At 39.6% G+C, this 25,261-nt stretch overlaps 1 protein-coding gene across 1 annotated transcript in view; it reads right to left on the bottom strand.

The window, feature by feature from the left end:
• B4GALT6 (beta-1,4-galactosyltransferase 6) overlaps positions 1–24,399 on the bottom strand; it is a gene marked incomplete at its 3' end in the record, with an annotated part of 30,829 nt that extends 6,430 nt beyond the window's left edge. Inside the window, exons 1-4 of the mRNA XM_080339709.1 lie at positions 24,100–24,399; positions 6,595–6,711; positions 6,087–6,200; positions 371–495 (exon numbers count right to left, since the gene is read on the bottom strand). Of these exons, the coding sequence (XP_080195835.1) occupies positions 371–495; positions 6,087–6,200; positions 6,595–6,711; positions 24,100–24,214 (471 nt within the window). The 5' untranslated portion in view covers positions 24,215–24,399. The remainder of the gene's footprint in view (positions 1–370; positions 496–6,086; positions 6,201–6,594; positions 6,712–24,099) is intronic.
• Between the last annotated feature and the right edge of the window lie 862 nt (positions 24,400–25,261).

Genomic DNA, 25,261 nt, shown 5'->3' with positions numbered 1-25,261 from the left:
AGTGTTGGAATTTTGTTCAAACAATTATAAACAGAAAAAAATTCTGAGTAAAATATATACAAGATTTTCCTTTTATGTTCACTTGCTTCTAATTACACTTTAAGTTACATACAAGCAAGTTTGCATCTATACAATAAAATGCTTAGTAACAAGAGCTAATGAACTTTTAGAAGTTCTTGACAATCCATTTCAAATTTTCTTTCAAGCTTTAGTCTCTTCTTGAGCACAGAGAGCATAATACATATACTGTGACATACTACCTATTACATAAACTATATGGCAGTAAAAGACTAACTGCTTGCACCAATGAACTAACAACAACAACAAACAAAAAACCAGCACCCACACAAACAGAAAAGTAGCATCTCACCTTCCACCGTGGCTTACAGTCTTTTGGTTTCCAGTGTCCCCCTGGTTTAATGTCTAAATCCTTTGAAAAAAGTTGCTGAATTTCATCAAAACTAATTTCACTCATATTTACCTCAATAAGGCCTCCTAAAGAGAAGAAAAAAATATTTATTCATTTCAATTAAGACAACAAATAGCATCGGAAATTTCTATTTATACTACTGTGCTGGTTTGACTGAAAACAAATTATTTTCCTTAATGCAGTTAGAAACCTTTACTTTCATAGCTAGCACAGTCATTCTTCGGACTTAGAGAAGAAGAAGATAACACCCCAGCACAGAGTTAATGTTTTTTATTGTTGATTTTGCCAAGGACTTTTTCTGAGCTCTCTGCCCACAGGTGTGAGGCAGCTGAGAAGGGGGGCATAGATGGGGCAGACCTTGACTGACATCCAGACCAATCACTAAGAATATTCCATCCCATTTGCATCATGCTTTGTATTTAAGAAGAGTCAGGATCTTCTGTCTAGCTCTTGAGAGCCAGGACAGAGACCTCTCTGGGGGAGTTCTGTTCAGGACTTGTCTTTAGTTTGGCCTTTTGCCATCCTGCTGTTTTGCAGAGGCCTCTGGGCCTTTCTGCCTTTTTCTCTCTTCTCTCTCTGGGATCAGCTGTTCAGGACCAGGGTGCTGATTCCTGAGACAGGCTGCTCAGTGAGGATGGAGTTCAGGAGGAATTGCATTGAGTATCTTTTATTTTATATTCTATTTTATATATATATATACACACACACATATATATATGTATTTACTAGTAGTGTATTAGTATTTTCTTATTTTATTAAACTGCGTTTATCTCAATCTACAAGTTTCTGCCTTCCCTTTTGATTCTCTCCCTGACTTAGGGGTGGGAGAGGGGGACAGTGAGTGAGCGCCTGACATGGTTACATTTCCTAGCTGGGGTTAATCCCATGACAACCACCCACAGATAAAAGAAACAATTTATACTATCTGCAAATGCCTACTGATGAGACTGGAATTCAGTAAGACACTGAATAAAGATCACAACATGGTAGAAAAACGGTTAGTACTTCTTATGAGAAAATATTTACACTTAGTTGATAGCTGAAAGTTGTCAGTGTTAGCTTATGGATGTGTATAAAGTTCAAAACTGGATATAATGATTCATAGTAAATACTTTACGCCCAAAAGCAGAAGTAGAAGCAATCAAGAAAATGTGGGCAGAACAGTGTAACAATCATCAACCAGAAGCTCAAGTTGCTCTTGGCAACTACTGTACTGGATAATCATAAAAAACCCTGCAATAACTATCTGACACCATAACATATTCTACATTTTTTTGTCTAAAAATTTAAGTCTTTTGGTGAGGGCTGGAGTTTTTAAGTCAATGAAAGAAATAATATCCATTTTCTTCCCTGTGCCCATACCCAAAAGATCCTATTTGTGTCCAAAAGACTGCTTCATGTTGTAACACTAAATTGAAAAAAAAAAAAAAAAAAACTTACAAAAAGTAGAAACAAGGACAATAAACAAAGAACCAGTATATAAACATGTAGAAATTAAATTTAAAAAGTAAATCAATAAATCGGTTTCAACTACCAAAAGACAGAAGTAACAAGAACCTTTCAGTTTATTTATAGAATCTAATAGGAAAACAAAGATAAATAAAGGTCAATTAGTAGACCAGAAAAGGAAGCAAACAACACATGACGCAAAGGACTCGGGTGCCTTAGTCTTCTGAGAAAAGTTAGATGTGACCACATGCTTCCAGAGTTTAAATAAAAAATAAAATTTTAAAAAGGAAAAATGGTGAAACAGTATTTATATAAGGCAGGTGTTTCTAACTTGGTAGGACATAATGAAATTCCGTCCAGACTGTTTAAAAAAATAACTACAGTAAACCCTGAAATATTGGTACTATCAGAAGTGCACAGGAGATAGGCAAATATTAATAGAAATCAGCAGTATTCCCCTGTGGGGAGCGGGGATGGGGAGAAGAAAAGGCATCTCTGTAAATATCTGGGCTTAGTATTCACTACTTCCACTAAGGTCAAGCATGCTGCAATAAAACATGTATACAAACTGCAAAAAAAAGAAAGCTGAGGAAGCAGAAAACATTTTGAAGAACAGAATCAGAAGAAAAAATAACTTCAACAAACCAGGATACATACTGAAATCAAGAGAGTGAAATTAATTTTAAAAAGCATGGATTGTTACTGAAGAGGCAATGAAGCATACACACACAAAAGAAGAAATACCTGACTATGCCGCAATACACAGAAAGATATTTTGATGGTTTATAATGGATTGTTTATTAATATGAGACAAACTATATTGCAACTGCACAAAAATGGCAAGTCTCATTCTGGAACACACTAACTACTGTTATATGAAAGATAATCACTAGTTTGTTTTGTCATCAGGGCTTTAGCCAGTTGTGATGCTTCAAAAGGAAATCAAATCAGAAAGTCTACATTACAAAAATGAAGAATGACAAGAGCTTTAGAAACTATGTAGTCTAGAAAGGCTGAAGCTACTTGTTTATCTACAAAGAAAAGAGACTGACAAAACCATAAATCTTTGCCAAGACAGAATAATTTGGTACATAGATGGTAACCAAGTTTTTTCCAAGCACCAAGAAGGGTAAGGGAAAATCCAAATAACTTGCAAGAGGGAAGAAAAAAAAATAAGATAGTAAATACAGGTTGAGTATTAGGAAAAGCTTAACCAGGCAGTTGAATACCATAATATACTACTTCTAGAGACAACAGAACTTCCTCCACTGATTACTTTTTTAAAAATACAAAATAGGTATTTCTAATATCTCTTCAAAATCGTTTAGGTATATTCAACCCCAGTGTCCTGTGGTGATCAAACTAGAAGATATTTCTTATAGCTCATTAAGAGGCAGTTTTTAGACAAACCATGAAGTGACTTGGGTAAACTGTTTATAACTTCTTAACAGGAGGGTTTTATTTCATACTAATGAAAAAAAAACAATCTGCTTTCCTTTTACCTCTCGAGTCAGTATTAAAATTATGCTGATAAAATATTTTTTGTACTGCATCTATCTTTAATTAGAGGTGTCTTGCTTATGAATTAGCACAGCAGTGCTCAATCAGTGGCTTATAACCCAAAAGAGTGAGTCACACAGAAAAGGCACTAGTTGGTCCTATTTAAAAGCATACTTGGTCCCATACTTGGGACAAAACATGATTTTACCATACTCCTTCCACAATACAAAGTTGGCAAGTTGATGTAAAGAAGAGTAGTTGACTTTTATAACAACCTTAGACTATTAAACAGGTCAAAATATATGTGATTCAAGAGGCTTTCTTCCCTATCTCAGGACCACCTACAACATTTCATTGCATTAAACAATCTTTGTAGAAGTTTTATTTAGATTATAATTACATAAACAGATGGTGATTTTAAAGGTATACCTGAAAACCAAAGGGTGAGACATACATCTCTTTGCTGAATAGTAACTTATCCACTGAATTATTTTCCATTAAGATTATTATTTCTCTATTAATTTCAGCAGGACAGAGTAAGTACAAAGATGCACCAACACAAAAGAAAGAAAAAGAGTAACAATAAGGAGATCTATAGACAAATTCTGGTAGAATTACATATAGCAAATGAAGTTGATAGCAAGGATGGCAGCATAGAATGCATCCCTACTCTGGCAATTCTAAACACCTGTCAGTTGAAACAAATCCGCATCAATGACTTAAGATAACATGCTATAAGTAGGCTGACCTACTAAGACACCTTAGTACCTTCTAACTTGCCTCATCCCTCCACTCCTGGACAGCAGACTAATACACAGGTAGAACAGGTAGCAGAAGCCAATACAGTGTTGAACTAACTAATCCAGCAGAATTCAGCTGCTAGATCCCTTGAAAGTTTCATTAAAAATACTAATTTAGATGCTTTTTTCAATCAACATAATCATCATTCTTGTTTCTCTGGTTATCCAGCATTGACATTTTTCAAACTTCTCATTATTTCCCGAAGTAGCTAAAATATTTACTATTGGAATAATTTAGTTTTATTTGGTTACACGTGCAACACTGCAGAAAAGAACATCCACATGATTTAGAAAGTAAAACCCTCTTTCTGGAGGGAAAGAGATTGAAATAAGGGTATAATCACATTGTGGCTAATTACTACTTGGCTTATTGAGACAGTTTTCTACATGACTTAAATTCATAAGCAACAGCAACTGACATACTTTTGCCTATAGGGATGTTTGTTTATAATACAAGAGACAAAGTTTAGAATTCAACATCATGGAAAAAAAACCAAAACAAGCACTGTTACCGCACTGTTCACTGGATAAACTTCTCTGTTGAGATTAAAAAGGAAATTAGAATGGAATCTCAATTAGCCTAATAAAATCCATTCTTTTTCTTTGAAGAAATTATGATCAGGAATTCAGTTTGGCTGTCAGCAACATTGTTTGATATGATATGGATCTGAACTGCTATATTAAATGCTTAATTACTTGTTCATGCTGAATGACAGCCCATGGCCTAACCCAGGTGTTAGACTAAAAGACAAGAGGTTAGAATACTGGACAGTGTCACAAATATCTTCAGAAATTATTTCTAATTTTCTCTCTTACAATTCTGTAGTTTACTTGTTTGGTTTTAAACATAGCAAGTAAAATAAACATGTTAGCATAACAGATACTGAACAGTCACTTCTAGTAACAGACTAAGGACTGCTTTCTCCACAATACAGAGGAAAGCAAACAATACCCAGAATTTTGGCTGAATCTGAAAAGTGGCAAGTTTGTAGAAAATTCACATGAAAATTTACAGTTCTTACCAAGAATTTTTAGGAATGTTCCCAAACAAAACTATACTTTGTCTATAGAAAGAAGATGAAAGGGTCATACCGCATCATTACATCAGAGTAAGGACACTGAATTACATCAAGGAACACCTCCAATATCAGTTTGTGTAACTGCTTTAGTTGTGCAATCCCTCCTTATAAGACCTACACACGCTGGGATACTGCTGCTGAGCACAGCTGTGGTATTACAGGTTTTAGAAAAACCCAGCAAAGCAAAACAGCAATGGTGCCAAAGTACTCAACTCAGTTTCTTATTTCTGCATGAATAATCAGAAGTTTTGATTCTAGGCTTAAAGATAAAGTTACAGTTACCTAGCAAGTTCTGTTTAATAGCTTGAGACCTTAAACAGCTGGGTTTGAAAGCTTAATTTTAAAATTTCATGACTTGTTATTTAAGCACTACTTCCTCATTATGACAGGGCTTTAGCACTTCCTTACTTCCATCAATTCTCGCTTCACCATCTTGTTCAGTTTCCTATATATTGCAGTATCTGTGATTAGCTGAAGATTTGAGAACTTGTTTCTGACTCATGAATCTTTAATTAAAAAAACATTTCCAAAAAAGAAATTTAACTGTTCCTCAAAATACTTTTTACACGTTAGAGTATTCCTACACATTAATAAAAACATTTAGAATTTAATTTGTAGAAAGTAAAATTATGTAAATAAAATTTAATTTTTTAAATAAAATTTAAAACACTTTAGGCGACTAGTAAAGAGACCAGAAGTTTTAGTAACACAACAGTTAAGGCAAAATTCTGCTAAGCATTATTGTCCATTCTCGGATGTATAAGTTTATTTTGTCTTAAGTACAATTCAATTTACTAGATAAACATTAAGGTCGGTTTAAAAACTTACTCATGTAAGGCAGCTTCTCTGGACAAGCCTGGTAAGGAGAGTAAGTGAAGTTTTCTGGAAGATACATTGTTGTTTGAGCAACACAGTCACTAGAATTGTTTCCTTCTGGATAATCTTAAAAAGATAAATTGATTTTTGTAAAAATCTGTGTTATCCACTGAAATTTGTAACATATCATGCAGGTGAGAACATTAATTTGTAAGTAACAAATTCCTAGCAGCATGATTTAAAAAAAAAAAAGGCAAATAAAACCAAACCAATCCAACAAATTTTCTGCACTAAACAAAGAATAATTTAATTAATCTTTTTCACAGCTGTAACAAATATGTCTTACCAAAGTAAATGGATAAACAGCAGCTATTCAGCCATCACTGCAGTTAGAAAGAAGCAGGACTTCAGTCTGGGTTTTCATAAGCAAGCTATGTCACTAAGGTTCAGCATGTCTTTGTTTTGTTTTCGTTTTCATAAAGCTCTTTTTAAAATGAAATTAAATACGAAATATTCTTACCTGTGCCATTCAGTGTAGTATTTTTGTTAGTGTACAATCTGATCATGTGTCCTATTGTTTTCACATTTTCTCTCAACATGATACCACGAGCTTGCACCATAAAGAGATAAGTGTTTGCTGATAAAACAAAAAGTAATTTTGAATTTGAATTAAAATAAGGTATTTTCAAATTAACATCAATTTATAATGTGTTCAATATTTTTTACTGTGTCTGAATCCATGGCTAGTGGACATTAGTCCTTCAAGATGAAGATCTACAGAGTGAAACCTAATAGCAACAAAACAAAATAAATGGATTCATAACCACAGGTCTGTATAAAGACCAAAAATTATAAAATGTCATTACACACTTTACATGACACTTCCTTTCTCTTTGATTTACAAAAAACAACTGGTAGTGCCAAGAAACAAATGAATTTACCAATAAAAAGGTTTTCATATGTAGATACATCCCTCATATGCATTTACATATACATCACAGAAACACAGGACAAAAAAAAAAATGTATTAAAAAACATTTTAGTCCCATAGATTAGTCCCCCCTTTTACTAATAAGTTAGCACAACTTTCAGTCAAAATGTACTGCTGTTCATTCACGCCAACATCTGTTTCGTTACACAGCTGCTACAACTCATTGCCAATCTCAAACTATTCATGTTTGATAACTATATGTGAACTGTTTATTGTAGGCATCAAGGGTGAGCAAATCAACATTCTGTGTAATTAAGCAACTCACTAAAAACAAAAGCATGAAATATTCTTCTGTCTCAGCGTTGCACTCTAAGCTTAAAATCTTATCTCAAAACAATTATTTGTCCTAAACAGAAGAAAGTAATTTGTAAAAGAAGGTGCATTTATGTCTGAGTAAGCAAATGTCTATTCAGGAATCACAGAGCTCCAAAAAAATAATGTAAACAAGAAAAAAAGGACAAATTTCCTCTGCAGAATAGTTTTTACTCTTGGCCACAAAGAGGATCAAAGGGATCACCTGTCACTTCACCTATGTTAAGCATTCATTTATCTGGCAGATATTTGGCTCACTGTAAATAGTAACCACCCTAACCAAAAAATGTTCTGAGGCTTTGGAGGAAAGGCCTAAACATACCAGGAAAAACAGCAGAATAGTCTCAATCTGACCTACAAACATTAAAGAAAGTTAGAATATTATCTCAGTAACTTCATCAGATAACCCAGCACTGGTGGCATGACATAACTCCAGATCAGCTGATACCTTCTTACAGCCCAACACAAAGAGACTAGAGATACAGAGAACTTTTTATAAAGACTGAGGAATTTCCAGAAGAAAACACAGTGACTAATTCCACATTAGTAAACAATACTACTGATACCAACATAATCTTTTAAAGGAAATTATTTGCAAACCATACAATAATGGTTTTGTTTTCAAAATAATACATAGGGCTTCATCCTGGCTTTCAAAAAACCCCTTATTAAAACAAGAAATATTATGACTTAAAAGACAGGTTCTGAACATGTCAGGCGCTATGCATGGCATGTAATTCTCAAACTCTTGGCTAGCATGACTAGCTGTTTTGTTTAACAAGAGTTTACACTTGTGTAAAGGTTACTCAGCTGCTAGGACACTGAAGTTGTCTCAACACCTCACAGCCACTAAACCAGAAACAAAACAAAAAAACTACAACCTTGGCCTGATGACACAGGTAGGAAATCCAACATGGATGATTCTTACTGAAATCCAAGACAACTGGATCCAAGATAACAGATGATTTTCTTACACAAAACAACTGCAAAATCATCTCAAAATTTTAACCCATTTAACTGTAAAGCAGCACTCTGGAGTTCAAAGTATTATCTTACATATGTCATTTTCCATTCAAATTATGGGGTTTTTTTTAGGGTGTCTCTATTAAACATTTCAGAGAATCTGTAAAAATCTTGAGTTCATATATGAAGTTACCTACTCAAGAAACCTTTTCCTTTAGGAATTAACATAAAAAAAATTTGATCTGTTCCTCCAAGAACAATTTTTTATCTTCAAACAAACAATTTCAAAATTCAAAAGTTTTACTTTCAGGGAAGCCAAGTAGATTTGCGCCTTTCAAATAGGATAAAATTTTCCTAATTATCAAAGAATTACTTTCTTCCAACTTTAACATATTTCAAATTGGTATCCTCCTTTCTCTTTTCCCCCACATATTATTGTACAGCTTTTCTCTTTGTTATCTTTAATATAAATCAGTTAGTAAATATTGATTTCAGAGAACTTCTGGAAGTCTGTGTGCTATATTCTCCTTTTTAATGTAATACCAAAAGCAAAAGTCACTTGCATTTTTAACACTGCAGAAGAGCAAATTTATAGAAACATAACCTTAATTCACATATATTGGGTGTGGTGGGTTGACCCTGCTGCCAGGTAAGTCCCCACCCACTCTCTTGCTCACTCCTTTGCAGTGAGATGCAGGAAAGAACTAGAAGGGTAAAAGTGATGAAAAACAAAAACAACAAAAAATAACACTCCAACCAAACTCACCACCATGAGACAGATGCCCTGCCAGTCCCCAAGCAACAGCTACTTTGGGGAAAAAAACATACCAGTTTTACTGCTGAGCCTGACATTACTTGCTATGCAACATCCCTGGCCACTACAGGTCAGCTGTGTCAGCAGCATCCCCTCCCAACCTCTTGCCCACCCCCGCCCTACAATGGAACACGGAATAGCCTTGATGCTCTGCAAGCACTGTTCAGCAATTGATAAAAACAATGTCTTTATCAACACTGGTTTGGTCACAAATCCAAAGCATGAGCCTCTGGAAACCTATGCTTAAGACCTCTTTCTAATAGCCCATAAATCATTTCATTAGCTGCTGCTTCTTCCTTTTTCATCATCAACACTACAAGCCCCTATCTTCAAACTTCCTAAGAATGACACCACCTTTAAAGGGAAATATCAGTACTTTTTCTTCTAGTTACATCTTCACCAGCCTTAGAAATTTCTTTCTGGCTGCTATAAAATCACATTGATTGCAAATACTTCAGCTGTTAGACAAGCAGATGTCACTTACTACACTCCCAGTGACAGAAACTATGGACACTGTGCAGCCAGTGAGCATATTCTCCAGCATTGCTCCTGATATGGTTGACATGAAAGATTTGCCCCAGAAGTCACTGCAAGAAACGTTAGAAAAATCTACTCACATACATTACTGTTGCAGTGTTACGAATCTGATACAGTACAGAACTGAGACCTCCAAACAAGTTCACAAGGAAGTCAAGACAGCCATATAACTGTTCTCAATTCCTATGGGAAAATTTCATTGTAGCCCAGATGATGCAGATATAAACCTTGACAAACCACTTTCTCCAAAAGCATTTGCATCTCCCCTTTGCTGAAGAACAAGTTCCTTCTTCTGACAAAGCAGAGAAAAACTAGAACAAAAACATCAGACCTTTGTGAGAAACAAAGGTAGAAAAGACATTTCTCTCTAAAGTAGGCATGCTGAAAAGGCAGAATAAAAAAAAAAAACAACAAAAACCACACACACACAAAACATACAAACCACAAACACCACATACACACATAAAAAAAAAAAACAACCAACAACAGGCAAAGTCTGCTGCCACCTTGGCCTAAGTATTGAAGAGCTGCTCTTGCTAATAGGAATATCTAGTCTTGCCATGTTTTCATCAGGCTATTCTTGTAGTCTGTCCCAGTCCAACACATCCTCTACCTGGCTGATCTGCTTGCCAATTCTCCATCCAGCTCTACCCAAATACATAAACACAATGAAACATCTTCCTTTCTGTGTACTCTTTGTCTCAGCTAGCTGGGTCTCCAGCACAATCATAGTTTCAAGGGGTACAAACCTGACCAGTTTATTCCACTGTCATTCAACAGCTGCTTAGATAGTAGCAGATGCTTGAGTAGCCAATTAATTACTTCAGAAGCTAAAAGCATCAGGCAAAAATTAGAGATAATAATCTAGCCCTAAAAACAGATCTCATCTACTGGCACAGGTTTGTCAGCAAAGATGTGAAAAAAAGCACAGCCCATATGTCACATCAACCCACAGTGACAGCAACAAAAGATTCAAGATAATCCGAACACCCAGAAGCATCATAGAGAAATACATCTTTTCCTGCTAGAGTGGTGAGAGACCTGCCATCAGAATACTAAGGGCTGGAGCCTGGTGGCTTCCACAGCAATCCTCTTTTCAGCTGTCATTGGTACTTTAATACTGTTCGTCTTCCTGAGCTTGGCATGGGTTTCCACAAACCTTACCTATGCTGTCATCAATATGACCCTTAATGTATTTGGGTGCCCATATAGTAATGCATGCAGTATGAGGAATAAACACAATGAATTAAGAAATCTGCATGCAGTTCCAGGGCTACAGTCTTACTGGGATCACAGAGACATGGTGCGATGGTTCCCATGACTGGAATGTTACAATGGAGCGATATAGACTGTTTATGGAGGGCAGGAAGGGAAGGTGAGGAAGGAGAGTTAACCTTTATATGAGAGAGCAGCTGGAGTGGATGGAGCTCTGCCTGGGGATGGAAGAGGAGCCAACTGGGAGCTTCTGGTTTAGGATTAAAGGTGGCATTAAAGTGGGTGTCTTCTATAGGCCACCTGACCAGGAAGAACAAGTGGATTGTGACCTTTATAGACAGATGGGAAAACAGCCTCACATTCACAGTCCCTGGTCCTCATGGGGGACTTCAACCATGTTGATTATCTGCTGGAAGGACAATACAGTCAGATAAAAGCAGTTCAGGAGGTTCCTGGAGAGCTTTGACAATAACTTCTTGACACAAGTGACAAAGGAGCCAATAAGGAGAGGTGCTCTGCTAGATCTCATACTACTTGCCAAGAAGAAGCTCACTAAAGATGTGAAGATCAAAGGCAGCCTCAGCTGCAGTGACCATGAAATGTTGGAGTTAAGGATCCTGGGAGAAGGAAGGAGAAGGAAAAGCTCACAACCCTGGACTTCAGCCTCTTCAGAGATCTGCTAAGTAGACTCCCATGGCATAAGAACCTAGAGGCGAGTGGGTACAACAAGAAAGCTGGATAATATTCAAGGATCACCTCCAAGCTCAAGAGAGCTCCATCCCAATGAATATGAAGTCAGGCAAAAATGCCAGAAAGCCTGCATGGATGAACATGTAGCTCCTAGCCAAACTCAAACATAAAGAGGAAGCCTTACAGAAGGTGGAAGCAAAGACAGATAATGTCAGAGGAATACAGAAACAATGTCCAAGCATCCAGCGATGCAGTTAGGAAAGCTGAAGCCCAAATGGAATTGAATCTGCCCAAGAACAAAAGACAACAAGGGTTTCTATAAGTACACAGTCGGCAAAAGAAAGGCTAGGGAAAACGTGGGCCCATTGCTCAGTGAGTTGGAGGACCTGGTTACACACGACATGGAAAAGGATGCAGTACTGAATGACACCTTTGCTTCAGTCTTTACTAGCAAGACCAGACTTCAGGAATTCCAGGTCCCAGAGATCAGGAGAAATGCTGGAACAAGACAATGCACCCTTGGCGAAAAAGGATCAGGTCAGGGAATACTTAAGCAAACTGGGTATACGTAAGTATACCCTGATGTTATGCACCAACAAGTGCTGAGAGGGCTGACAGATGTCTTTGAGAGGGTACTCTTGGTAATCTTTGACCAGTAATGGTGACTTGGAGAAATGCCCGAGGACTGGAAGAAAGCAAATATCATCCCTATCTTCAAGAAGGAGGACCCAGGGAATGACAGGCCAATCAGCCTCACCTCAGTCCTTGGAAAGGTGATAAAGCAGCTAACCTTGGAAACCATTCTTCAGGTACATAAGCAACAAGGAAATCATCAGGAATAGTCAGCATGACTTCACCAAGAGGAAGTCATGCTTGACCAACTTAATAAACTTCTGCAATGAAAGTACTGACTTGATATGTGAGGAATGAGCAGTGGATACTGTCTTCTGGGACGTCAGTAATGCCTTTCATACTGTATCCCGTAAGACTGTTATAGAGAAGCTGTTGATGTACAGGCTGGATGAGCAAACAGTGAGGTGGATTGAAAACTGGTTGACTGACCAGACCCAGAGGGTGGGATCAGTGGCACCAAGTCTAGCTGGTGGAGTAGGGCAACAAAGATGATTAAGGGAGTGGAGCATCTTCAGTATGAGGAAAGGCTGAGGGAGCTGGGGCTCTTTAGCCTGGAGAAGAGGAGACTGAGGGGTGACCTCATTAATGTTTACAGATACATAAAGGGTGAGTGTCATGAGGATGGAGCCAGGCTCTTCTCAGTGACAACCAATGACACAACAAGGGGTAATGGGTACAAACTGGAACACAAAAGGTTGCCCTTAAATTTGAGAAGAAACTTCTTCTCAGTGAGGGTGACAGAACACTGGAACAGGCTGCCCAGGGAGGTTGTGGAGTCTCCTACTCTAGAGGCATTCAAGACCTGCCTGGACACCTTCCTGTGTAACCTCATCTAGGTGTTCCTGCTCCGGCAGGGGGATTGGCCTAGATGATCTTTCGAGGTCCCTTCCAATCCCTAACATTCTGTGATTCTGTGAGTGACCAGCAGTGTACCTCAAGGGTCAATACTGGCTCCAGTCCTGTTCAACATTTCATTAGTGATCTGGGTGATGAGGCAGAATGTACCCTCAGAAAGTCTGCTTATGACACAAAACTGTGATAAGTAGCTGATATGCCAGAAGGTCATGCTACCATCCAAAGAGACCTCAACAGGCTGTAGAAATGGGCCAACAGGAACCTCATGAAGTTCAACAAGGAGGAGCACAAAGTCCTGCACCTGGGGAATAACTTCAGGCACCAATATATGGTGGGGGCCACACAGCTGGAAAGTAGCTTGGCAGAAAAAGCCTTGAAGTTCCTGGTAGACACCAAGCTGGACATTAGCCAGCAAAATGCACCTGCTGCAAAGAAGGCCAAGGGCAACCTGGGTTGCATTAAGAGGAATGTTGCCAGCAGGTCCAAGTAACCCTGACTCTCCACTCAGCACTGGTGAGACCACACCTGAAGTACTGTGTCCAGTCCTGGGCTACCCAGTAGAAAAGAGAGACAGGCATACTGGAGAAAATCCAACACAAGGCCATGAAGATCATGAAGGGACTGGAGCATCTCTCCTATGAGGAAAGGCTGGGAGAGCTTGGACTGTTCAGCCTGGAGAAGGATCAGGGAGATCACATTATTCTATATAAAGGGTGGGTGTTTATGTATATAATGCATATGAAGGGAGGGTGACAAGAGGACAGAGCCAGGCTCTTTTCAGTAGTGCCCAGTGACAGCACAAGACACAATGGCCACAAACTGAAACATCAGAGGTTTGACCTGAACATCTGGAAACACTTCTTTACTGTGAGGGTAACAGCACTGCCATCAGTCACCCATGAAGGTTGTGGATTCTCTATCTGCAGAGATACTGAGAAGTTGTCTGGACACAGTCCTGGGCAACTGACTTGAGGTGATCCTGCTTGAGCAGGGGGGTTGGACCAGATGACATCCAGAGACTCCATCCAATCTCAACTATTCTGTGATTTTCTTCCACTACTGTCTTTCTGTGTTTGTACCAACCATCATTCCTGTCACAATGCAAGGTAATGCACAAATCAGGAAAGCAAAACTTCACATTTAACTAAAGAAAATATCTAAAAATGTAACCACCTAGAACTAGTTGAATTCATATTCTCCTGACTTCACTGTACACAGCCCATAGTAAGAAACAGGACTCCTGATACATAATCCTGATGGTCACATTGTTTACAAGGCAAGCAAATGGCAAGTGCGATACAAGACATAAAACAATAACACCCATATAGGACACCCTGGAATAAATACTATACTAAATGTTCCACCTAAGCAACTGCAGGGTGAGCATGAGCTCATACCTAATTCAGATGAAATTTACACTAGCAATTGATCCAGACCTGTATCAGCAATCACAAACACACAGCTTCAAGTCAGTCATCGAAAGTCCTGGTTTCAGGGTATTATTTAAAATTCATTTTGATAAAGCACATTAGGACATTAAGGGGATCATCCTGTATTTCAGAGGAGACCCTAAAAATATCGGATGGATCATTTTTTGTCTCCAGTCTTTACAGTTCACTAGTTATTAACAGTTTTATATGTTAGACTGAAAACAAGACTGGGAAGACTGGGGACGGGTGGGGACGTGGACGGGAACAGAAAGGTGGAAATGTAGTAATCCTTATAATACAAACAAATATCTGTAAAAATGGCTCAATGTTTTACCTCAGGTAGTTTCCTGTTATTTAATCATTCACCCAAGGACTATTTACATCTTTTCTAAAGAGAAAAATCCCATTCACAGATCACTCTCCATTAGGGAATCAAGCTTATTCCAAGCCATACACCAAAGATGAAAGCACTTCTCACAACACTGCATTAATCATCCTTTAGCTTCACATAAAAAGCACAAAAGTTAGTTTTATACACAAACTTAGTAATTTATCATGCTGTACACATACACCAAAGCAAAGCCGAAACAATGTGCCATGCACTTAGAAGCAAACTAACTAGTAAAGTATACAACAAAACAAATAAATTTAAAACTGGATCAGACTAACATTCTGAGGAACAGTAGGAAGTTAGAACTGTGATTATTTTAACAAGAGTGCCAGAATAGCATTAACGAAATTACAAACTATGATTTCTTAAATGCCAAAAAGAAAATATGAACAGATTTGGAGACTACAAAATTCCATTTTAAAATGCAGCTTTTATTTAAAAAAAAAAACAAACACACACACACCAAAAAACACACAAAACCCACACACACACAGGAAAAAAAATCTTACATCAATAATGCTTTCAAAGAAATTAACAAAAGAAGTTAACACCCACACACTTAAGCAAAAAGATCATCAGAGCACCTCTAGCAACACTATACACTGATCTTCCAAGAAAACAAAAATACTGAAAAGCCCAGATAGGAGATACTTCATAGAGAATCCAGTGACACCGCAAAATTCCAATGCAATAAACAGAGCTTTGCAGCAAACAGGCCTTGCCAAATGACCATTGGTCCTAACATTATACATCTGCAAGTCAACATCTGTTTTCACAGGACTTCTGAAAAGCATCTTCAACACATTGCACAAAAATTGACAGGGACTTGAATAGGTTAATAGAAACTTCTCCACTAGTAATTGTAAATGGGGAATCATCTCATGGGGACATTTCTAGAACAAGTCCCACACGGATCTCTTCTCATCTCAAGGTTGTATGATATTCTCAGCAATACAAGAGTTATAAATATACTACTGGCAGAGTTCATACACAGCAAATTAAGACAAAAGTGTTAAAGATTAAATTCTACAAACTAATCTAAATATACAGTAAGTGGAGCTCAGCTGAAGATTGCATCTAAAACATCACAGTCACGATTTTAGGAGCTAGGAATATTTTCCACAGCTACAGGGACTTTAGTCTATAAAACATTCAATAAACAATTTTGCAGTGAAGTATGATACCCAAAGTAATGTAATACTACTATAAACTGTTTCCTAGTCACAAATTAATATCTACAGAGAATATAGATAAAGCCTATTTACTACAGTAAGTAAGTAAATCCTATTTACCATAAGTGCTCAACTTCCATAGGATTTTATTGTTACACATTAGTTGGTAATTAGAAGGTGTTTCTAAAACATATGCAACAACCAGAAAAAAGCAAAAAAATTGTATGCATTGAGACATTTTTACTTGATTTGTTGTTGAATATACAATACCAGTTTTTGTACTATTTGTAATTTAACAATAAATCCAAACTTATTTCATGGGCATGGTGAGACTGCATTTGCATCTGCCTATCTATACCTCCTTGTAGGGAAAATATATTAGAAAGATAATTACTTCAATCTACTGAAAATATCAACAACTGCAGATATATCTGGAGGTTAACAGGGATCATTCATATGGTGCAGATGGATGAATCTGTATCAGCTACAATAGAGAGTCTTCAAAATTGTTTTTAGTGGTGGTGTTTTTCAATGTGCATTCACTGCCACGAAGCACATGCCAAATGGAGGAGTCCTCTGACTGCAAGTCTGAGGGTTTAAACACATGTCAGTTCAGTGCTTATTTGAACCAGTAAAAGAGTAAATCTCATGGGTCAAAACCTCCATTTATTGGTGGAAAAAAAAAAAAATCTATTTCTCTAGCAGTATTTTTAAGCATGATACATTACACAACATTCAGTATAACTTCTACTACATTTGACACTATTCTGTCCTCCAATCTGAGGCTATTAGTTGATTAATTGGCAAGTTCTAAATAATTCCATAGGTAATTCCAAAACAGCATCCTACAGAAATTTTTAAAAATCAGCATTGTTGTAACCACTAAAAATGCAGTTTATATATTTATATTTACATGGGTTGTGTGGTTTTTTCTATCTTTTTTTTTAACTCTACTCAAGGTAAATTCAACCAGGAAGGCAAGTATTTTTACATAAATATTTTTATTTTAATTTCTACTATTTTAGCAACATTTTAACTCCAGCTTTAAAATACTTAATTAAACTTAGTTAAAACATTGGTTCAACGAAGACTGTTCTAAACAAGATGACTTTGGACACCAACAGTTACATGACTTTATACTGACATTTTAAGCTTAAGTCTCACCAATTCTTCCTGAATTTTGTTTTAAGGAGTTCAGTCATTGAGAAAAATAGAAAACTGCAGGATCTTTAAATCAAATATTCCAAGTATTATAATAAATTAAATAAATAAAAAACACCACACACATAATAATAATGTGAAGGTAAAGAAGGGCAACTGCAAATTTAAGAAGTTGAACCAACCATTGGGGATACTTTGCAAAAAGACATCTGTTGATTCTGAAAGTCCTGAAACCAATCTCTGCACTGTATTCACAGAAATATAGCACCAGACCCCGCAACAATGCGCAACCATTTCATGCTGCTACCCATAACATCATTGCATTATTTGAATACAAAATGTTACCCAAAATAGAGGAAGAGCTGTAGAAAAACGGGCAAAAATAGTCACTTGCAGAAATGGTCTTAGTAAATACAAGCCAGTAGATAAGCTATCTTTCACCACAGACAGAGGTGGAAATGGTTAAAGACTGACTCATATCAGTGAAGCACCTCAGTTCAAATAAATTTTCCCAGGGCACAGTTTCTCCCTGCCAATGGATGAGAAAAAACACATTCAAATAATTGGCTAGCTTAAGTGAAAATTCATTTCACATGAGGTCTCGTAATTACTTTGTCCTTGTGAAGTTAGCCGCACACCATAAGTGCCTGTATTTTTTTTCCCCCCTTTTCTGACTAACAGCAAGACCACAAAATAAGTACTCCATGAAATCTTATGCAGGCAAGTTCTCTGACTAATAACTAAGGGCTTTAGGAAAAAGTATCAGATAAAGATGCAAAAAACTGATTCAGAAAGAAATATGCATGTTTTGTCAAAGCTTATCTGTCAGTAAAAGTGCAAGACAGTCATGAATGACTGAACTGCAATGATTTATTCAGCATCAGGTGCTAGGAATGACTGTGCTGGGCCAACATCATGGAAAAATCTTTGCACCTCTCAGAATAAGGTGGAAAACCTACCCATGAAACTGCCCAAGTTCATCACAAGCTCAAGCTATTAGTCAGAATTCCAAGGAACTTTTTGATCACTGGAAACCAGTGATCCAGCAGGAGAATGTGTAAGCCTCATACTCCTCTTTGCACAGGGGGAAAAAAAAAAAGGAGGGGGGGGGGAAAGGCCCTATTAATCAGAAAGTTGAGTAATATGTTTCTGTTAAAGGGTTTTGTTGTGATTTGTGAAACTGAACTGAAAAGCTGCACAGCAAGCAAGGAACGGACCACTGCAGTGAATGAAATTCCTCCTGCTTCCAAATGAAGCCTTAATAAGAGGTGAACCTTAACAAAGCAATATAGTTGAAAATAGCTCCCAAACAACAACTAGGTCTGTAATACAGACATCTCCCTGCAGAAATTATGAAACACAGGGACAGGTAAGTTTACACTGAAGAAACTTTTAAGAGAACCATGAGAACAACTCCCTAGAAAGGCATAAAAGACGACAATAGCAGCAGAAAAAAACATTAACATTGACAACATCAGATGATATTTCCACACAGCATCAAAGGAGGAAAGTAATGAAGGATCTGTTTTGTTTTCAACAGGCTAGCTGTATTATTCCTATTTCAGTGCAGCTCTTGAGCTGCATTAACCCTATTGCCTTGAAGACAATAGACCCCTCGGAAAAGGTATTGTCATCTGTGTATCACTGTGGCAAACACAGTCAACAGTATGCTGCCCTGTATCAGCAACAGCATAACTAGCATATCAATAGGAGCAATTATTCTCCACTGTTCAGGAATTTGTGAAACCATATTTAGGGTACTGTGTCCAATTTGAGGATCCCAGTAAGAGACAGACATTAACATACCAGAACAAGCCCAGAGGAAAGCTTTGAAGATGGAGCACATGATGTACAAGTAGAAACTGAAAGAAATGGGCTTGTTCAGTCTTTAGTAGAAACAGCTAAAGGGACGATGAATTTTTCCACTGTTTTTAACTATGTAGTGGAAGTATATAGAGAAGATGAAATCAAATACTTGGAGGTACCCAGTGAAAAGACATGAGGCAATGAACACAAGATGCAAGATGGGAAATTAAAATGACATATTACAATTTTCTCACAGTTGTCAAACACTGGAACAGGTTTCCCAGAGAGACTGCAGAATCTCCATCCCTGGAGTTATTCAAAACTCAACAGGACATGGCCCTGAGCAATCTGATCTAGTAGGATCTGCTTTCAGCAAGAGGTTGGATCAGATGACTACCAGAGGCCCCTGCCAATCTAAGTCATTCTATGATCAACCAGCAAGTCTTTAGAAATATCACAGCTGCCAAGAACAAAGAATATTAGCACAAAGGCTGTGCTTGTATCTATTGGCTCAGCACCTGGAAGCACTGATGACCATTTATCTTGCTGATAGAATTTTCAGCTCTTTCCTTCACTTCTGCACAAGTTTAAAAAGGAGTGGTATCACCCATTCCTGTTAGGAAAATTATTTCCTAGTAACAGAACTGATTGATATCAAATTGTGAGCTAAAACCAATGGAGATATTTTCACATTCCACCTAGCCTGCATAGCTGCCCTTTGGGTAGGATTGCCAGAGAAATAGTGAAGTTTTAATAAGAGAAGCAGAAGACCAGAAGAGATAAAACATTAATTGTATTTTCCTCCTCAATCTCATTCCACTATTCAGGATTTCTAGTTACTGATGTCAGACTGTATCTTCCATGATTGCTGCACTGTTCCATAACCAGTTCTTACGAGAACTATACAGATCATGTCCAAGCTGGCTACATTAGACTGCAATTAGCTAAAATATTGACAGCTCTAAGGTACTCTTCCAACCAATCTGGCAAGAAAGGAGTAGCCCAGAGATGAGTAAGAGATCATTTTCTGAGATCAGTTATATTGTCCAAAGTGATGTCAGTTATAATGCTGACAGAAAAATGGGAAAGCAAAGAAAAAAAATTCTGGCAATACTCAGATTGGCTTGGCAGTGAAATTAGACCAGCAAATGCTCTCTCTTGGTCACCACCGCCTTGCTACTTTGTCTTATTCTTGTCTTTGGATCCTTTCCATGCTGTAAACTTGAACCTAAATATGTGTTCTGAATAGCTGTCAGCACCAGATGTCAACTATTAAGTCCTTTTTATCAGTACTGTTATCTACAACATTGAAGAACACACTGGTGCAAAAGATTCCTGCTCTCAGCTAGCTTCTTCAGCCTCTAACTTGCAGTAGACATGGATATTCATAACTGCCAGTGAAGTTTCAGGATCACTAGGCATCTCCATTGACAAATTCAAAACCAGCAACTTTAGTTTGTATCTTTTCATTTCATGTACCAGAGAAGGAGCACCAGATGAAGTACTGTTAGAAAAGCAGTCTTTCTGGAGAAGCAGCGCCTGCTACCTGCTTCCATCAAATACTTGAGACGATCATATAGAAGTATTATTTAAACAAGATTTTTGAATTTCAAACATTTAAAGTGTTTTCTACCATTTTATTTTGCCATCCTAATCCTCTAGGTTTTGCTTCAAAATATCCATTCAAGCAGGGAAGATGAAAACCAGAAAAATAGTTGTTTTCTCTAATCGGCTCTTGGAAATCTATTTGCTTCCATGTTTGAGCTCCTCTGACTTCTGAAAAGACCACCAGAGTGCTGCAGTAGTGTTGTAGCCATCTCTACCCCACCCCATCATCTGGTCTTACAGAAGAGGGGAAAGGAGGCACACGAACAACCTCAACAAAACGTACGAATTCTTCTCAACCACATACACCCTGTAGGTTTATATTATGTGGAGTATTACATGTTTTAGTCTCAAAAAACAGAACAGTGTCTGAAAAACTGAAATTTAAATGCTTTTCCTCTCCACATATTTTAAAATACACGAGATAACAAAAGTTTCTATTTTTCAATGAACCAACATTCTGTAAGGCCTCTACAAAAATAAAGTGATACACAGGTGATTATTGTGCAAATTATAACATTTAGACAGACATAAAACCTGAAAATAAGTAATTATTTTTCCCTCTAAATAACCTGTCAGTATTCCAAATTGACCTGAACTGCATTTGTCACAAAATCAGCAATTCCACTAAAAAGCTCAGTAACTCCATCTTCTAATTAGCACGAAAGAAGGAATGTGATAATGACCCCTTTGAGAATTCTACCAGAGCTAAGAGTTTACTTGTGTAGACATCTCCCTTTAATAAGCCATGAACTGCCTGCTAGGAGGAAATTCCACTCTATTAGCCCTTATGAATTCAAATTTTCACTCAACTTTGACATCTCAGGAAGCCATTCTGCTACATCTTCACCCTCCCACCTTCCAGTACACTGCTGCTCCATTTGCAACTCCTCCCTCTCTTTTCAGTTCCTTTGGCCACCAGTAAGAGAAACCAGTCAGGGAGCAGCTCCAGTTCCCTACACTACAATTAGAACTTTCCTCCTCCCTGTCACAGTGCCTTGTAGCTTGTTGACAAATAGTCTCCTGATGTACCAAATATCTTCACTAAAACGTGTCGGTACACATAAATTATGACAGAAACTAACTACGACTTAACTGCAGAATATATTTTGTGAAAAGCTGCCAACAGATAAGGTGGCTGAACTTCCATTAGCAACCTTAAGACCTCCTCCTCTCCATACACAATCAGCTTTGATTTAGATACACCTATTCCACCACACCCAATGGAAAGAAACAAGCACATATTGCAATATGCAAATGACATCAGCATTCAGCAACGATTATTAGACAAATCATCTATCTACAAACTTGGGGGGTAGGGTGTTACTGGATTTTTTTGCAAATCTTCAACTCTCACAACTTACATTTTCCTCAAGAATACTGAGAGGATGCCTGTTGGTTTTAAGATATTATTTCACCTTCTTCCTCTCCATTCTATACTGTAACATTTCCAGGAGCAAATTTCTGGGAAATTGGCATCACATCTGCAAGCCGACAGGCTTCAATTACCAGTGTAAAATTTTCCTACTACACTTTACCATGTTCTATATTCCTTCCCCCATTAAGACCAGCATAGGATGGCAGCATTTTGAACTGCCAAGAAGTGTCATAAACAAAGAATAAGCCCAATATTGTAAGGTTTTGATTTAAGCTGGATGACGTCACAGCACAACAGTATACAAAGTTAGGGCAGCATACTACTGAACAGTAGCCAAAAAGAGCTGTAATCTTGCAAACTAGTGTAACTACTGATGATTTTTATATTGTTAAACCACAGCTTGAAAGGGCTAACTGCAGTATATGTCTGCGACAGCAAGAAAGACTACTATTTTCCTTAAGGTTGATCAGACCTAAATAACCTACCCCAAGAATTCTTTTCATGTATACTGCTGATTTCATTTTACTTCTAGTACAAATGAAACCTAACAGACATCTAAACCCAGTGGCTAAGCAGCAAGATGCAGTCAGGAAAGCGTCATCACTAGAGGCACTGATTTTGACCAAGGTACTGCATGAGCCTTGTAAGAAGAGAATATATTTCTAAGAAGATATCTGTTGAAGAATAAACATTTAAATAATGAAGTAAAACTCCAGTTGCATATGTTATGGAAGATGTTGGTAGTTTTGCTTACAAAGATGCAGAAAATGCACTTTTCTAAGTCATACACCAACTTGCTCGTTCTTGAAGTCTACTCTAATCTTGCACTAGTGTTTCATAGAACTAAGATGTCTAAATGGATCCTAGCAGCATCATTCTCTCTCACAAGACTAAATTGTATCCCTTTGAGAGGGCAAGAATGACAAACAAGAAACCCAAAAACTCCAACCCATGATATTTCCCCAAATTTTTTTTATATTTGTTTGAACTGTAACCATGATTGACAGGCACATCGATATTGTATGAAGTGCCATAAGTATGGGAACAGTAATTGCATCTTGAAAGGGTTTACAAGCTAAATAGAAGATCGTGAACAAGAGAAAGCCAAACAGCATGAAGACACCAATCAACAGGAAACTATTGTGTATATTCAGCAGCCAAATCAATGTAGACATTTTGTGGCAATGACTGCAGTGAAGAGTTTTAAGAACTGAGGGCAAAGAGCAAAATGTTTTTAAAGGTATTTAAGTAGCATCTGATAAGCAAGGAGAAGCATTTCCCGGGATAAAAAGGAGAACACTGCCCATCCAACACACATCCAATACAGTGAACTACCACAGAGCATCACAGAGGATACTGCTTGCTTTAGCTCAGGGTAAGGCTAACTCGTTTGGAAAGGATCATCCAGCAAGAAAAAGCCTGACGGTCTCCCAGAAACAGCAGAAGAGCAAACTAATGAAAACAGCACATTTCTTTTTGTCTACCCCAGATTTTCACAGTTACTTATTTAGCTTTTCTTCAAGAAACTGTTTGTCTCCCCTCTTAAGTGCTGCTTTCAAAAGTGGAAGTTAACAAACTGTAAAACCTGTGAAGAGCGATACCACTGACAGCAATAAATGACAAATATTCAAACTGGTTCTTTGCTCACACGTGCAGTATTATTAATGCAGTTACTAATTATCAGAATTCAGGTGACCCTGTCTTTCCTGGTTTCTACTTTTAATGTATAACACAATGCAACAGTGAGCTGCTTTTTTGCCTCAGTCTTCTAGCCTGGGAAGCAAGAACAGCATTCACCTACCTCGCGGCTGAAGATGAATCTTCCAGAGCATTTGAAACCAACAGAACAAAGATGCGACGTTAACACCCGTTACCGCCGCTGCGACGGGCCCTTGTCAGCCTCCCCGACCCTCCCTCAGCAGAGAGGCCTGCGTTCCGACCCCCGGGCCGCCCCTCGCCTGCCGCCGCCCGGCGTGCCGGGCCGGGGGAGGCGGGTGCGCACCGCCCAAGCCGCCCCCCGCCCTCACACTCCCCTGCCCACCCCTCCCGCGAGGGGGCGGCTCCCGACTCACCGATCCCGGGGGCCACATAGATGAAGTAGAGGCAGGAGGAAGAGAAGGAGAAAAAGAAGATGAAGGCGAGCATGGAGCGATTGGAGACCCGCAGCACCTTCCGAAGCAGTGGCATCCTCCCTCTGCGCCGGCGGCCGGCCGCTCCGCTCAATCCCGGCGAGCCGCGGCGGCGCTTCCCAAAGGAAGGCGGCCCGTTCCTCCCATGGATCGGGCAGAGAGAAGGTGACGAGTGGGCTCCACTCGCCCCCCACCTCCCTCTCTCCCGCCGCCTCCCCGGGCGCGGGCGGGCCGGTGGGGGCCGGCAGGGGCAGCGCCGCGGCTCAAGGAGGGAGAGCGGCGGGCGCTCTGTGGCCGGCCCGGCTGCCCCCCTCGCGGGCAGACGGAGGGGCCCTGCCTTCGCGCTGCGCCTCCGGGCGGGTTGAACCCGCCGCCGCGGTTCGCAGGTGTCGGCCGGAGCGGGGAGGGGTCCCTAGCGCTGCCGCGGGGCTCGGGGAATGTTCCCGCCGCTGCTCATGCTGCCGGGAGCCGCGGCTGCCTGCCCTCCCGCCTGCTGCCCCCTCATAAGCGGCGGCGGCGGCAGCAGCAGCAGCATCCCCGCTGCCGGCGGCCAGTCACCTCCGCGCCCAGCCCAGCTCCGCCGCTCCCACCTCCTCCCGCAGCGGCGGGACCCCGCCCCGCCGAGACCCGGCTACTGCGGCGGTTGGAGCGTGCGCGAGCCCCGGCGCGGCAGCAGCGGACTGCAGAGCTGCGGCGGGCGCGCGCTCGCCCCGCGCTCCGGCGGAGGGGGCCTGGGGGGGGAGAAAGGGGGACGTCGGAGGTGCCGCCGCTATACTGCGGCGCGCGCACCGCCCTGCGCTGCGGAACCAATGAAAGGCCAGGGAGAAGGGAACGCGCTCTCCCCATTGGCTGGTGCGAGGACGGGCGTTTGTATCAGCGGGGCAGGGGGAGGGGTGCGAGGCGGCCTGGCCGGCGCGGCCGGGGTCCGGAGGGGTCCCCGCGGGCGTCACGTGAGGGCGGGGCGGGAAGGGAAGAGCCGTTGGGGAGCAGCGGCGGTGAGGGCGGTGGGTCTCTCCCGCCGTTCGGGTTGTGTCCGGCCGTCAGGCAGGGGACACCTTTTTCGTGCCACGCCACCTCGGCCTTTTCGCGGGACACGGCGGGGTAA

Source organism: Nesoenas mayeri (genome assembly GCF_963082525.1).
Source record: "Nesoenas mayeri genome assembly, chromosome: 2".
Classification (NCBI taxonomy): Eukaryota; Metazoa; Chordata; class Aves; order Columbiformes; family Columbidae; genus Nesoenas; species Nesoenas mayeri.
The sequence above is the reverse complement of the archived record's forward strand: the minus strand, read 5'-3'. Positions and strand labels throughout refer to the sequence as shown.